Here is a 15,259-nt window from a genome sequence, read left to right on the forward strand (position 1 = left end):
AGACTCACACACTGAATACAAAGACAATGTGACCTCTCCAGAGGTTAAAACATAAAAGGGTTCAGGCGTTGATGTCAGTGTCAAAACTGAAATATTGTACTGTACTGGCGATACTACAAACGTATTTCAGAAGATTCACAAGCTAGGTTTTGAAAGGTGAATACAATAACACTTAATCAAGCAAAAGGACAACCACATAAATTCAAACTGTCAACTTGGAGGCGACATGTTGGATAATGTAACTTCACGCTCCATTTCAGCCACATCTGAGGCAGATCAGCCATAGAGATATATTGCACTGCACCAAAAGGCCACAGATTTGATAAAGCTCATTTTTTTCTAATATTACTCAAAACTATCTCCATGTTGATCTAGACAGAGACTCAAGATGACTCGTATCACTATTTTTAGTGCAGTGGATATTGAACATCTACAACATGTCACTGGTGGTTTGTTGCTTTGCAGACAGCAGTGAACTGCATGTTCATGAGCTTCTGAGATGCAGTGATGTGTTCTACAATTATTGTGGAACAATAAGAGTAGGCTATCAAGTTCTCCACCACCCACACTATTATGGAACGTGATAGTCCACTCTTAAGAAGGACAATGAAGAGTGCACAGAGATCTGTATCAAAACAGGCTACATGAGTGATGAGCTCAGAGCAGGTTGAAAACAGCACTTAAAGGTCCCCTGTTATGAAAAACTGTGCACATACATGTGTCTCTGATACCCCACAACTCCCTTCTCACTGCCCTCCCATCAGGTAGAAGGCTGAAGCCCCAAACGCACTGGAAGAGTCAATTGACGCGCTTCATTTGACTCGCCTCATTTGACGCTCCTATGGCGCACTGCAGGCGTCAGCTTTGATAGGGAGCTGATTTAATTTAGATTGATTTGTCCCCATTTAACGCTCCAAAATGTAAACAAGTTCGGAGTAGAAGCGTCAAGGCAGTTTGACTCGCCTCAAAACGCTTTTGGTGCGTGATTGGCCATTTAAAACAATTGGTGTACTTCAAAACGCTAGCGTAACATCCCGCTTTCTTCACAGTACATACTGTAGAACCATTACATTCCTACTGTAAATAAACATCCATCCCTACACCAATACCCCAGGAGGACAGTAACAGACTCTTCTACTGGGCCTGCATGATTTGCACATTGTCTTTTAATTGTATTTCATCTTCTTATTGCACTTTTTCACAGTATTCGCACCAGTCACTTTAGCTAAGTATTGTATGACATGTATGCCCTTTATTTTCTGTAAAATGTGATCCTGTGTAGTTTTTATATTGTTTTTATGTTGTTGTGTGGTTCGTCCTGTTACGAAGAGCACACTGAAACAAATTCCTAACGACCTGAAAAGTTGTATGGCAATAAAGTATTGAATCTGAATCTTGAATCTTGATAGGCCTAATAATACACAATTTGTGAAATATGAAGACGCAGGTCATGGGCAGCCATATTTAGAAGATATGACTGAAAGACTAGAGACTGAAAATGAGTATACTATGGGACCTTTAAAAGCAGAGAAAGGTTATGATTATGAATGGAGGAGGATAAGGTTGAAGGACTCATGGAGGGGAAGCCATTTTGTCCTCTGTTCCAGTAAACGAGAGCAGGAGATGCTGATTAACAGTGACTCGTTCAGAGGCCAAGGACAACCTCAGGTTGTTATCATGGCTGCCTCGTAGCGGGACATAGGCCACTGTTTAAAATCCACTGTGACTTTTCTGTCAACGGACATCGTAGACAGCTATCCCGCCAGTAAAGTTGAGGACAAAGAAGGCTATGCTTATTAGCATTAGCTGTCCAGTTACTGTAGTATTATTATCTGTCATGCAAGATTGAGGTGAGTTTGTGGTGCAGTGGGACTGGGACACCATACATATATTTATAAGATGTTTATAAGAAATAAAAAAGGAAGTGAAACTGTCATCAACATTATCTTAATTCAAAACATCAAATGTGATGAACATAATAAATACAGCATAGACCATTTATGGATCTTCAGTTACTATATTCCTATTTATGTTTTTTTCTTCTGCAAGTGTGTGTGCTTATGTGTGTGTGTGTGTGTGTGTGTGTGTGTGTGTGTGTGTGTGTGTGTGTGTGAGAGAGAGAGAGAGAGAGAGAGAGAGAGAGAGAGAAAGAGAGAGAGTAGGGAGAGTAGGGAAAGAGAGAGAGTAGGGAATGAGAGAGACTTGAGGGAGAGAGATGTGTCTCCATGGTGAGAGATAGACTCTTTTTTTAGTTGAAAAAATATGCAATGCAATGTTTATTCCATAAAATAGAATAAAACTTTGCAAAACATACAGCTGCAATGTAAAAAGTCCCAGACTAAGATACGATAAAAGCTAAAAATTCAAGTCTATTGACCTGTCATCATTGTTATGGGTGTGGAAATCCAAAATGTTATTTCCTTAAATGACCGTCTTACAATGTAACCATTCACTTTCTTATGAATATCAAGTCCCTATGACACACGCAGTCAGCAGGTAAAGGCTGTCTCTGAGAGTCTGTTGCCAGGCAGAGAGAATGAGAACGCCTGTGGGCGTGTAGACAAGGACGGAGACACAGCAGAGCTCATCACAATTAACCAGAGGTGATTACCAGAGCAGGCTTCACAGAGGTGACTCCCTGGTGTCTGTCAGACACACTGCCTGTATGACTGAAAGTCTCTCGCAACACATAAAAACCTTGTTTGTGTACAGGGGAGGATGGGGACGAGGACAGGGGGATGGTGGTGGTGGGGGGGGGGTTGAATGTACGGCTCTTGCACCACGGTTGCATCAACCATTGAAATTCAGGGAGCCTTCAGGCTGAGTGGCACAGGAGAAACAATGGAACACACACACAAACACAGCTGGTGGTAAAAAGAATATGGTTCCAATATTACTGGGTTAATGATTACAAACACGAGCCGTGCTGCCGGTGTGTGAGAGAGCTGAGCTCCCGTCGGTAAATCCCCAGGATTAGTTCGCTAATCGCCTCCTAAACAGCCTCTGATTGCTCCACTGCCACCTTTCTTTGAGGCGTTTGCAACTGGAGAGAGTGACATCCTCCTTCACTGCCGTTTTCTACAGGGGGAAGGGAGGCTTTGTGGGTGAGAGAGGTTAGAGTGGATGGATGAAGGTTTTAGATGGTGGATGAGACACCAGAAATGTCTTTATCCTCACCCTACCACTGTCCGGAAATCCACGGGAGGGGTGAATGTTTATTACAGGCAGAGAACAAAGGAAATTATCTCTCTCTCTCTCTCTCTCTCCTCTCTCTCTCTCTCCCTCCTCTCTCTCTCTCTCTCTCTCCTCTCTCTCTCTCTCTCCTCTCTCTCTTTCTCTCGCTGTCAGGAAGTTTAATTGCAAATGGAGGCTGGAGCCCAGCGGGTGAGCTCTATTTCCAGATACACTTTTGGTTGAAAGGCATTCATCAACTTGGACCACATGGACTCTGGATTTAGACAGCAGCAACATATGCACGTACCTGGAAGTCACGTGTTTATGGGCCTTTATACGGCGTGTGGGCTTAAGAAGTTTGGGGCCATTTATTTCGGTGGGTCGTGCTGTGCGTACGTGAGGTGCTGATTCACAGCCCCACGCCGTGCGTGCTGTAGCCGGGGGCTCCAGTGGGAGGGACGCTTAAATTTAGCACAGCTCCTTATGATATTGTTAGCTCCCCAGCCCCCTGTAGCAGAGTAAGCTGTTTGGGCCTCCGAGGAGCTGAGAGGGGGATGTAGCTGACTGAGGAGGCCAGCGGACGGAGAACAGAACAGGATCATCTCCTTGATGTCACCACAGAGGTCGTCTGGAAGCACAAACAGGACACACGCCTGTGAACAAACATAAAAAACGTTGTACTGGTCGGCCATCGAACTAAGAACCCAAAGGTGCTGCTCTATAAGTGTGGTTGCACTACATAATAGCCAGTGTGGTGATTTCAGCCAGACACACGAAATGCCAATTTCTCCTCCAAGAGAGATAATCATGCAAAGAACTGCATTTTTCATTGAAGAATGTATATCAGTCTGGTCTCATGGATACCGAAGTGCACCATACATTTACAGTAATAATCCAAGAATCTGCAGAATCTGACCCCGACTCGGACTGCGAGGAATCTGGGTGTGACCCTGGATGACCAACTGTCATTTTCCTCACATGTCACATCTGTCACACGTTCCTGCAGATTCATGCTCTACAACATCAGGAGGATTCGCCCTTTCCTCACTAATGAAACGGCGCAGGTACTCATCCAGGCCCTGGTCATCTCCCGCCTGGACTACTGCAACTCCCTCCTCGCGGGGGCACCGGCGTCAGCCATTAAACCTCTGGAACTTGTCCAGAAAGCTGCTGCTCGCCTGGTGTTCAACCACCCCAAATTCTCCCACACAACTTCCCTCCTCCGTTCCCTACACTGGCTCCCTGTAGCGGCTCGCATCCAGTTTAAAACTCTGGCGCTAACCTACAGGGCAATGAAAGGAACAGCCCCCTCCTACCTCCAGGCCATGGTCAAACCCTACATCCCCTCCCGACCACTACGCTCTGCTACCTCAGGGCGACTGGTTGCCCCGTCACTCCGAGGCTCCTGCGGTCGATCGACACGGTCACGGCTCTTCTCTGTCCTGGCCCCGCAGTGGTGGAATGAGCTGCCCACTGATGTCAGGACAGCAGAGTCGCTGCCCATCTTTCGTCGCAGGCTCAAAACTCATCTCTTCAAGAAGTACTACAACAATCCTCCCACCTAAGCACTTATTATATTATATTGCACTGTACTTTAGATTGTGATTCTTGCACTTTGCCTTCAGCACTAGATTATGCTCTTAGTCACTTGTTTTAGAAAGAAGATGCACTTGTGAGTTCTGGCAAGTAGTAGTACATTGGCTCTTCCTACGTTAAATGCAATTATTGTTAGTCGCTTTGGATAAAAGCGTCTGCTAAATGACTGTAATGTAATGTAATGTAATGTAATCTGCTGTAGAAAGCATTCTTGTCTCCAGGCCAGGGGTACTGTAGGTAACACAAAAATCGTATTGCAACACAAATCTATATATCTGTAAAGATCAGTGAATTCAGCAAGGATACCATGTCATAACAGGTGTTTTTCTATAGGTCATATATCATCAGTGGGAAGACAATGAGAGACTAGACAAGCCAAGAGAAGAAAACCTTGATGGCTCCATTCAGTCCAATCATTGTTTACAGTAAGACCGGGGAGTGGTGACAGCAGGCTAGGCTAAAGAAAACAAGAGATGTTTCAATATAATTTGTTTCAATGTCATTAACAATATCAGCCAGTGCCCGTAGTGTTGCTTGCCCAGATTCCAGGCCGTCCAAGGCTTTCATGGTATCTCTATCTTTCCCTAGGAACACACTGAAGGGTAACAGACAGACAGACAGACAGACAGACAGACAGACAGACAGACAGACAGACAGACAGACAGACAGACAGACAGACAGACAGACAGTTAGTTAGTTAGATAGTTAGTTAGTTAGTTAGTTAGATAGATAGATAGATAGATAGATAGATAGATAGATAGATAGATAGATAGATAGATAGATAGATAGATAGATAGATAGATCAGACAAAGTTGTTGAGGCAGTTGTATCATAATCTAATTATCCATGGTACACGTTGATTTTGGGGTATTATTGTTGTTGTTGTTGTTGTTGTTGTTGTTGTTGATGATGTTGTTGTTGGTTTAGAAGGCATTGGAGGAGCCCATTGTGGCCAATCGCCATCAGGGTTTATGACCTCAAACTGGATCTGTCTCCTTTATCTCTTGCGGATGTAATTAAGATGTTTATGCAAATTCATCAGAGTGTAAAATAATGTGCGGCTGAAGAGAGAATAATTAGACTCCTGGCCCCCACTTAGAAGCACTGGCCATGCTGAGTCCCAATTAAGCCCAGCAGAGATCCTCAACAACCCTGACAGGACGAGAAAACAGCACAATCTCAAACAATGAAGGATGACATCATATCCTGTAGCGGAATGCCCCTCTCCGGCTAACTTTCAGAGAACCTTGCCGGAGCCTGGCTGGTGGCTCTGCTTCTCTCCGCTTTGCTTTCTATCAGTGATTGTGCGATGGCTTCTCCCTTTGTTGATGTGAACAATAGAGGGGCCCTGCTAAATATGGCTTATAACTGTATTGATGCATGGCTGACCCATATACATAATTACAAGCATACCATCTGGGGCTCTGCACTCCCCTCTCATCCCTCATGTCCTCCTAGAGGAGAGCGTCTGGCTGCCATCCACACAGCAGGGGCTCCTGAGCCAAGATGGATGCTGTCATAACTCTCATTAGTCTTATTTTAGTTGCAGATTGTGTTGCAGGAAGTGTGAGTAGATCAAGGAAAGGTGATGAGTGTGCAGCAGAGAGAGACTATCCTGAATAAACATTGGCGTGGTGGAGATCAAGTATAAAGCCTTGAGGCTGAGCAAAGACCACCAGGGTTAAAGGAATGAGCTATTTATAGAGTATTTATTTAAAGATGTTTGTTTACCAGAGAAATTAGGGTTAGCTGCTCTTTGGGGATTCGGACCATCTGTCCAGAAACATGTGGCACACACCACAGCTGGAAGGGATGTCTGCAAGCATGAAAATGATCAACACGACCCACTACCTCAATAAAGATGAACAAACAACCTGACTTTCAGTTTAAATAAATGTTTTTTGATCTATGTGGGGGTCAAATTATATTTTTGTTCCTCAAATTGGGCTATGTATTTTGGGTGTAAAATGCACAGGAAATATGAATTATTCAAGAGAAGGATCTTTACCGTTCAAACTAAATACCAAAGTGCTCTCACTGGATGTGATGATAGTATGAGGGGGTGGAATATGATACTTACCTATTCACTCAGGGTGGGGATTTCATTCATTCATTCATTCATTCATTCACTCATTCATTCATTCATTCATTCATTCATTCATTCATTCATTCATTCATTCATCCTAAGTGTGGGGATTTCATTATTTCATCCTCAGGGTGGGTATTTCATTCATTCATCATCAGTGTGGGGATTTCATGCATTCATGCATTCATTCATACTGAGGGTGGGGATTTCATTAATTAATTAATCCTCACGGTGGGGATGTCATTCATTCATCCTCGGGTCACTGGGAAGTCACTTGTAAGTGTGCTAATGGGTATGGAATACTGGTGTAAGTGTGCTAATGAGACTTCCTCTGGCGCAGAGAGGAGGCTTTGCAGATCAGAGTACAGATGCTGGGACGATCCTGACTCCACTACATACAGGTACACTCAACACACTGCATCTGTTTCTGAGAAAGACCACAGGACAGTGTGCATCTTTCTCTGTCTATCTCTCTCTCTCTCTCTCTCTCTGTCTGTCTCTCTCTCTCCGTCTCTCTGTCTGTCTGTCTCTCTCTCTCTCTCTGTCTCTCTCTCTCTCTCTCTCTCTCTTTCTCTCTGTGGCACAACATAAGCACACATACACACACACACACACACACACACACACACACACACAGGGCTCCTTGTTACATGATATAAGACACATGATATAAGACACACCAAACATTCCTGAGAAAGAGAATACAGCCAAACACTCCCACATAATGAGGCAGCTGAAAATATGTACAGTATCTCTTTCTCAACCCCACTTTAAAATAATAAGACATTGATACTGTCAAAACAAATATTGTGGAAGCTCCAGACCTCGGTTGAGATGTGTGTGTTGTATCGTTGGCTGGGCTAAACCGAAATAATTGGAAAACATGATGAAAACATGATGAAAGATACAGGAGTGTGATATCTCTAGGGTGATTTCACAACTAAAGGTCTAGACCAAGGTCCAAACCAGAATCCCATTTGGCACTTTCACATTTGTTATTTTTTATTGATTAGTTCCATAACTTTCGCTTTCACACCAGCGGGCGAAAGGATTTTTGGTGGCAGACCTACATTATGTCGTCATCGCTTGCATTGGGGGTGCGTCTCGCTATACTTCACACTGATTGGTTTGTGGATGCACGCACGTCTGTTTGATCCGAAAAATGCGAACCTTTGATTTCACATTAGGCAGCAGCGAACCTTGGTTCGAGCCGAGACCACCTCTTGAGGTCGGACCAAAGACCGACGAGTCTTTGACCCGCGCACCGAGATCCAGGAGGTTTCACACCTGTCAATTTGGTTCGGATCAAACTGGAAAGTCGGAAAGTCCGGACTAAACAACGTAGGTCACTTCTGGGACCTAGATATTCTGAGATCTAGCCTACTGTTCAACTGCATCAGGCATCGGTCTTATGGAGCTTGGTGATGTCTCTTGTGACGGACCTCTCAGAAGCATCAGCCTAAAGTGTGAGAGGAAACCACTAGCTAAAACCAACAGGTACTTGATCAAACCAGTTTACGCTAGTTGGTTTTACCAGCATTAACACCAGCTAAAGCATGTCACCAGCATAATTGCTGAATAACCAGCATGAAAGTGTCCAGAATACATCTCACAGTGGTCACCAGCAAGACCAGCATGAATTGGTTCCAGCATGACTAGTGTGAAGGTTTCCAAAACACACCTTGTTCTGGTGGCCACAATAACTTAATTGGTCTATAATGTAATGCAGCATAGCTTAGTTGGTCTATTGTCTATGCAGCATAGCTTGGCTGGTCAATCAATCAATCAATAAAAGTTTTATTTGTATAGCACATTTCATACCCAGAGGCAACACAATGCGCTTTACAGAGAACAAGGGAGGTGGGCATACGACCCACTCACTGTCAGCACTGCGCCATAGTGTCCCAAGATGTCCAGCAGATGGCGGCAGAGTGCACCGTACTTGGATTTTGTGGACTGATTTGGGCTTGGCTCACCCTAAGTGGGTTCACCTGTTTGGTTGCTGATTGCATGCACCTGTATTTAAGAGGTGTCTGTGTTTTGCCATGCATTCGAGCCTCATATGTTTCTAGGAGACTCCTGTACCTTTGTTACCCTTTGTGGGACCTTCTTTTGGATTAAAGCAAGTTTGTTTTTGGCTCCTATGCTCAGCGTCCTGTACTTAAACTCAGTACTCTTAAGTTAGCATCGTGACAGTAGGCTCGAATCATCAACATGAGTTTAACAGGCGCTTAAGGAGCGGACATCAGCCTATCCCAAGTGCTCGGAGCTTTGAAGACCCAAGGATCCTCAATCCAGCAGATCCAGACCTGGATAACACAGCAAATGCATCAACAGAACCCCCCAGGCGGCAAGACATTCCTTCAGAAACCGGAGCGGTATGATGGCATCCCAGAGACCTGTCAGGGATTTTTGACTCAATGTGACCTGTTTTTTGTTATGCAGCCAGATCAGTTCCCCTCAGAAAGAGCTAAGGTCGCTTTTATGATTTCTCTGCTCTCAGGTAAAGCTCTAGTGTGGGCTACTGCCCTGTGGGAGGCTAGTTCCCCACTTTGTGCTTATGCAGCAGAGTTCTCTAAAGCACTACGCCAGGTTTTCAACCATCCTGTGAGTGGCAGAGAAGCAGCACGCCGCATCAGCACGCTCCGCCAAGGGGCCAGAGCCGTTTCTGAGTATGCTATAGAATTCCGCACCTTGGCAGCTGAGAGTAAATGGAACAATGAAGCACTTTTGACCACTTTTTATAACGGCCTGTCTGAGGCGGTCAAAGATGATTTGGCTAGTCGGGAGTGGGGTGCCACTTTAGATGAGCTCATTACCACCTCTATCTGCCTCGATCAGCGCATACGCGAAAGGAGGCGTGAGCGCAGGCTTCCCAACTCCGCACAGCCCCAAGTGTGTTCGCCACAGAGCGCGTCAGCTCCCGCTGCTCAGCCCACTCAAGCGGAGGCTATGGAGATAGGCAGGTACCGCATCACACCTGCTGAAAGAGAGCGTCGCCGCAGAGAGAGATGCTGTCTTTACTGCGGTGAGGCTGGTCATTACAGAGACCGATGCCCCCAGCTGCAGGGAAACGAAAACGCTCATTAGGGGAAGGGGACAGCTTAGTGAGCAGTTTGGTCCGATCTCAGTCCCCCAACCCAGCTAAGCGCCTATCCCTGAGTGCTCAACTCACCTGGACCCCAGAGAACCCTGAGAACATCCCAATCACTGTGCTGATCGATTCCGGTTCAGAGGAGAATCTGATGAACTCTGCTCTGGTCACACGCCTCGGTCTACCGGTCATGGCTCTTCCCAATCCTGTGAGAATACAGGCACTCGACGGACGACCCCTAGGCTCCGGTAAGATCAACTACATGACGCGCCCCTTATCGCTACAGATTGGTTCACATAAAGAGAATATCTCTTTGGCTTTAGTCGAATCCCACCATGACATGGTGGTACTAGGGTTTCCCTGGCTCCAGAAGCACAACCCCCTAATCAATTGGTCCACTGGGGCAATTTTGTCATGGAGCTCAGAGTGTGTTTCAGCCAATCATTTTACACCTGTGATGGAGTGTTCCGCTGCCTGTTCATCTCCTGAGCTCACTTCAGTCCCTGCCGAGTATCATGACTTAGCTGAAGTGTTTAGTAAGACTAGAGCTACAGAACTACCCCCTCACAGATCTTATGACTGTGCCATTGACCTGTTGCCTAACACTATTCCCCCCCGGGGACGACTGTACCCTCTCTCCGTCCCAGAGACTCAGGCCATGGAGGATTACATTAGTGAGTCCCTTACCAATGGGCTTATTAAGCCCTCGACCTCACCCGTGTCAGCAGGATTCTTCTTTGTACCCAAGAAAGATGGTGGTCTACGACCATGCATAGACTACCGAGCACTGAACAACATCACAGTGAAAAACAAATATCCGTTGCCACTCATGTCTTCTGCTTTTGACCTCCTTGGAGGAGCTACAGTGTTCACCAAACTAGACCTGCGGAACGCTTACCATTTGGTCCGCATCAGAGAGAATGATGAGTGGAAGACTGCATTTAGCACCCCTAGTGGACATTATGAATACTATGTGATGCCGTTTGGTCTGACTAATGCACCCGCTGTGTTCCAAGCCTTTTTAAACGACGTGCTCAGAGACTTCCTCAACCGCAGTGTGTTTGTTTACCTCGATGATGTGCTCATCTTCTCCAAGTCCCTTACAGAACATCGTCAGCACGTCCGGCAGGTCCTACAGCGGTTACTGGACAATCAGCTGTTTGTCAAACTAGAGAAGTGTGAGTTCCATGTTACACGCACCTCCTTTTTGGGGTATGTCATCTCCCCTGACGGTGTGATCATGGACCAATCCAGGGTGCAAGCAGTACTGGACTGGCCGGTTCCTACCACTCTCAAACAGGTACAACGTTTTGTGGGATTTGCTAACTTCTATCGTCGTTTCATCCGAGGTTTCAGCTCCATTGTAGCACCCATCACAGCAGTGACCCGTGGAGCACCGACCAAACTCAGATGGACCCCAGAGGCACAAGCGGCATTCGAGCACCTCAAGGCTCAGTTCACGTCGGCTCCCCTGCTGAGGCATCCTGACCCTACCCTACCGTTTGTATTGGAGGTGGACGCGTCCGGTTCTGGAGTTGGAGCCGTGCTTTCCCAGAAGTCAGGTATGGACAATAAGACTCACCCGTGTGCCTTTTTCTCTCGCAAGCTCAGTGACGCTGAAAGGAACTACGACGCCGGTGACAGGGAGCTGTTGGCCATCCTACGGGCGCTTGAGGAATGGAGACACTGGCTAGAAGGAGCACGCCACCCATTCACTGTCATCACGGATCATAAAAACCTCCAGTACATCCGTGGAGCCAAACGCCTGAACCCCCGACAAGCCAGGTGGGCTCTGTTTTTCACCCGATTCAGGTTTATCATCACGTTTCGCCCCGGAACCAAGAACGCCAAGGCTGATGCCTTATCACGACAGTATGACATTGATGTTACTGACCCTGTCCCCGAGTGCATCATTCCCCCCAGCTGTGTGGTGGGTCAGGTGACGCTTGCCCTGGAGGACGCCATCCGGCGTGCGCAAGAGGAGGATCCGGGTCCTGGTGGAGTACCCCTGGGCCATCTGTATGTCCCACTCAACGCCCGCTCTGATGTTCTACAGTGGGGGCATGACTCACCAGTGACGGGGCATCCGGGGACTGCCCGCACGGTAGAGCTAGTTAGCCGCCACTTTTGGTGGCCGCGCATGAGAAGCGACATTGAGGAATATGTCCACGCATGTACAGTCTGTGCTACACAGAAGTCAGGGAACCAAGCCCCGGCAGGCCTGCTTCACCCCCTGCCGGTCCCATATCGACCATGGTCCCACATTTCGATGGATTTCATCACAGGCCTACCACCTTCTGATGGCAACACTGTGATTTTTGTAATCGTGGACCGGTTCTCTAAAGCTGCCCACTTTGTCCCTTTACCTAAGCTGCCTTCAGCGAAGGAAACCGCCGATGTGGTGGTCCGGGAGGTGGTGCGTTACCATGGCATCCCAAGTGACATTGTCTCTGATAGAGGCCCCCAATTCATGTCCAAGTATTGGTGTGCATTTTGGTCCTTGTTTGAAACATCTGTCAGTCTTTCTTCAGGCTATCATCCCGAGAGTAATGGACAGACGGAACGTGTGAACCAGGAACTGGAGAAATACTTGCGCTGTATGGTCTCATCCAATCCGGGTGCCTGGAGTCGGAAACTGGTGTGGGCTGAAATCGCCCACAACCAACTGAGTGGGTCATCCACCGGTATGTCCCCTTTTGAGGTTCAGTATGGATTTGTCCCACCGTTTTTTCCCTCTCAACAGTCCGAGTCTGCGGTCCCCTCTGCGGATGCTGCTGTGGCCAGGTGCCGCCAGGCCTGGAAAAAGGCCCGTGCTGCGCTTACGCGCACCACCGAACGCCATCGAATCCAGGCCAATCGCAGGAGACGGCCTACCCCGACGTTCCGCCCTGGACAGAAAGTGTGGCTCTCCACCAAGAACCTGCCTCTGCGCACAGCCACCAAGTTCACTCCCCGGTTCATCGGCCCGTTTCCTGTGGAGAGGAGGGTTAACCCGGTGGCTTACAAACTCAAACTTCCTAGGACTCTCCGGGTGAGACCGGTGTTCCATGTCTCCTTATTGAAACCTCTATTCTCCTCACCCTTGTCCAGGCCTGCCCCGCTGCCGCCCCCTCCGCGGGTCATCGCTGGTGGCCCGGTCTACACCGTCCGGAGGCTGCTGGATTCCCGGCGGTGGGGGCGGGGCCTCCAGTACCTGATAGACTGGGAGGGCTACGGCCCGGAGGAGCGCTCATGGGTGCCCTCCCGGCACGTCCTGGATCCTGGCCTCATCCGCGCCTTTCACCGCGCCCACCCTCTCAAACCTGGCCCACCTGGAGGTGGTCGTCGGGAGGGGGGCACTGTCAGCACTGCGCCATAGTGTCCCAAGATGTCCAGCAGATGGCGGCAGAGTGCACCGTACTTGGATTTTGTGGACTGATTTGGGCTTGGCTCACCCTAAGTGGGTTCACCTGTTTGGTTGCTGATTGCATGCACCTGTATTTAAGAGGTGTCTGTGTTTTGCCATGCATTCGAGCCTCATATGTTTCTAGGAGACTCCTGTACCTTTGTTACCCTTTGTGGGACCTTCTTTTGGATTAAAGCAAGTTTGTTTTTGGCTCCTATGCTCAGCGTCCTGTACTTAAACTCAGTACTCTTAAGTTAGCATCGTGACACTCTCTACATATTCCAGAGGGAAGCAAAAAAACAGTAATCACCCGGGGGCCAGATAAGTGAGCTGTAAAAATTCTTCCCTGACCCCTCTCAACAAGGCGATCGAGCAAGCTCCAGGAGTATGTTTGTCTACCGGCTAAGAACATTTATAAAGCAATACATTACATTAAATTACATTTCAGAGTAAGAGAGGCTCAAAAGCATCATAGGAGAGAGGACATTCTACGGACATGCTACGACATCCACAGCAGACACGGGGGTATCTATCGGACTCCGGGAGGTCTGCTGGTGACAGTGGGGCATCCACTGGACCTGTTTAGAAGATAGGAGGGAGAGAGAGAGGCACTAGGGAGAGTGAAGGCAGAACAGGGTTAGTAGCACATAGAGCCATACAAACCACACAGATATTGAAACAGGCAACCTGGGGCAAGCTCCTGGAATATATTTGTCTAATGGCTAAGAACATTTAAAGAACAATAAATTACATTTAATTAAATTTTCAGAGCAAGAAAGGCTAAGAGCATCAGGTCCAGGCCTAAGCCGGATGTGGACTGATGTGTGTCTGTGTGTACGTGTGTGTGTGTGTGTACTAAATACTACGACATTCACAGCTCCACAGCTGACACGGAGGTATCTATCGGACTCAGGGTGGTCTGCGGGCGACAGTAGGGCATCCACTGGACCTGGTTAGAGGATAGGAGGGAGAGAGAGAGGCATTAGGGGTCTATGGTCTCTTGTGCACGAATGTACTCTCCATCTCTCCATCTCTCTCTCTCTCTCTCACTCTCTCTCTCTCTCTCTCTCTCTCACACACACACACACACACACACACACATTATTTAACCACAGGAGCGACTTTAAAGGAAGGAGTGAGAGAGAGAGAGAGAGAAGGGAGAGATGCCAGTCTGCCAGCGCCTCGAACACCATTACCTGGGCCATAAAATCAACGCACCATCAAGTTACCATCCAATGCAATAAATTAATGTATTATTCTGTCCTGTCTTTAATGTGGCGTAGCAATAGATGCTATGGATGACCGGTAAACTGACCTCTGAGAGGGATATGAAACCTAGTCTGAGGGTTCTCAGTTTTAAAGAAAAAGAGGTAATCTTTTCCCATGTGGTGAGGGATCTCAGCGTCTCCTTCTGGCCTCCTCTCCACTTAAACCCCACTTCAAAGAAACTCCTCTCAGCTCCGCTGGGCTTTTCACCCACACGCGTGGCAGATCGAGGCCCAGAGAACATTAACGTTGGGGGGGGGCTGAGTGGGGAGGGGTGGTGGGTAAGAGGCTGGGGGTGTGTGACCCTGCGCTGGCAGCATCTGGCACAGTGTGATATGAGCTCACTGTGGGATCTGGGGGAAGGGGGGGTTCGGGGAGGTAGAGTGGTGCCCCCACAGTCACACTAGAACTCAGACTCTCCCAGGATTAGTGGTGATAGAGTTACAAAACAAAAAGCGGCCAGCCAGGCCGTTCTCACACAATCTCCGTGATGGAGAGAGGGCTTGGGGCCCCGTGGCTATTAAAGTGTGCAACCTTGGTTACTGTAAGTCATAAAGACACCAAACATCTTTCGGTGAGACCCTGCTGAACTGAGAGTTAAGTAATTCAAGATCAAATTCACTCGCAAGTTAATAACATTTCTGTCTTATTTTGAGAA

General features: G+C 47.6%; 1 protein-coding gene across 1 annotated transcript; it reads left to right on the forward strand.

Annotated features, from left to right (window-relative positions):
• Positions 1-8,202: 8,202 nt before the first annotated feature.
• LOC311313854 (uncharacterized protein) lies at positions 8,203-13,413 on the forward strand. Its single transcript, XM_084444073.1, has 2 exons — positions 8,203-8,353; positions 13,041-13,413. The coding sequence occupies exons 1-2, from the start codon at positions 8,268-8,270 to the stop codon at positions 13,306-13,308; spliced, it is 354 nt and encodes a 117-aa protein (XP_084300199.1). The 5' UTR covers positions 8,203-8,267; the 3' UTR covers positions 13,309-13,413.
• Positions 13,414-15,259: the final 1,846 nt, after the last annotated feature.

This window comes from Borostomias antarcticus (assembly GCF_949987555.1).
Source record: "Borostomias antarcticus genome assembly, chromosome: 10".
In the NCBI taxonomy this organism is placed as follows: domain Eukaryota; kingdom Metazoa; phylum Chordata; class Actinopteri; order Stomiiformes; family Stomiidae; genus Borostomias; species Borostomias antarcticus.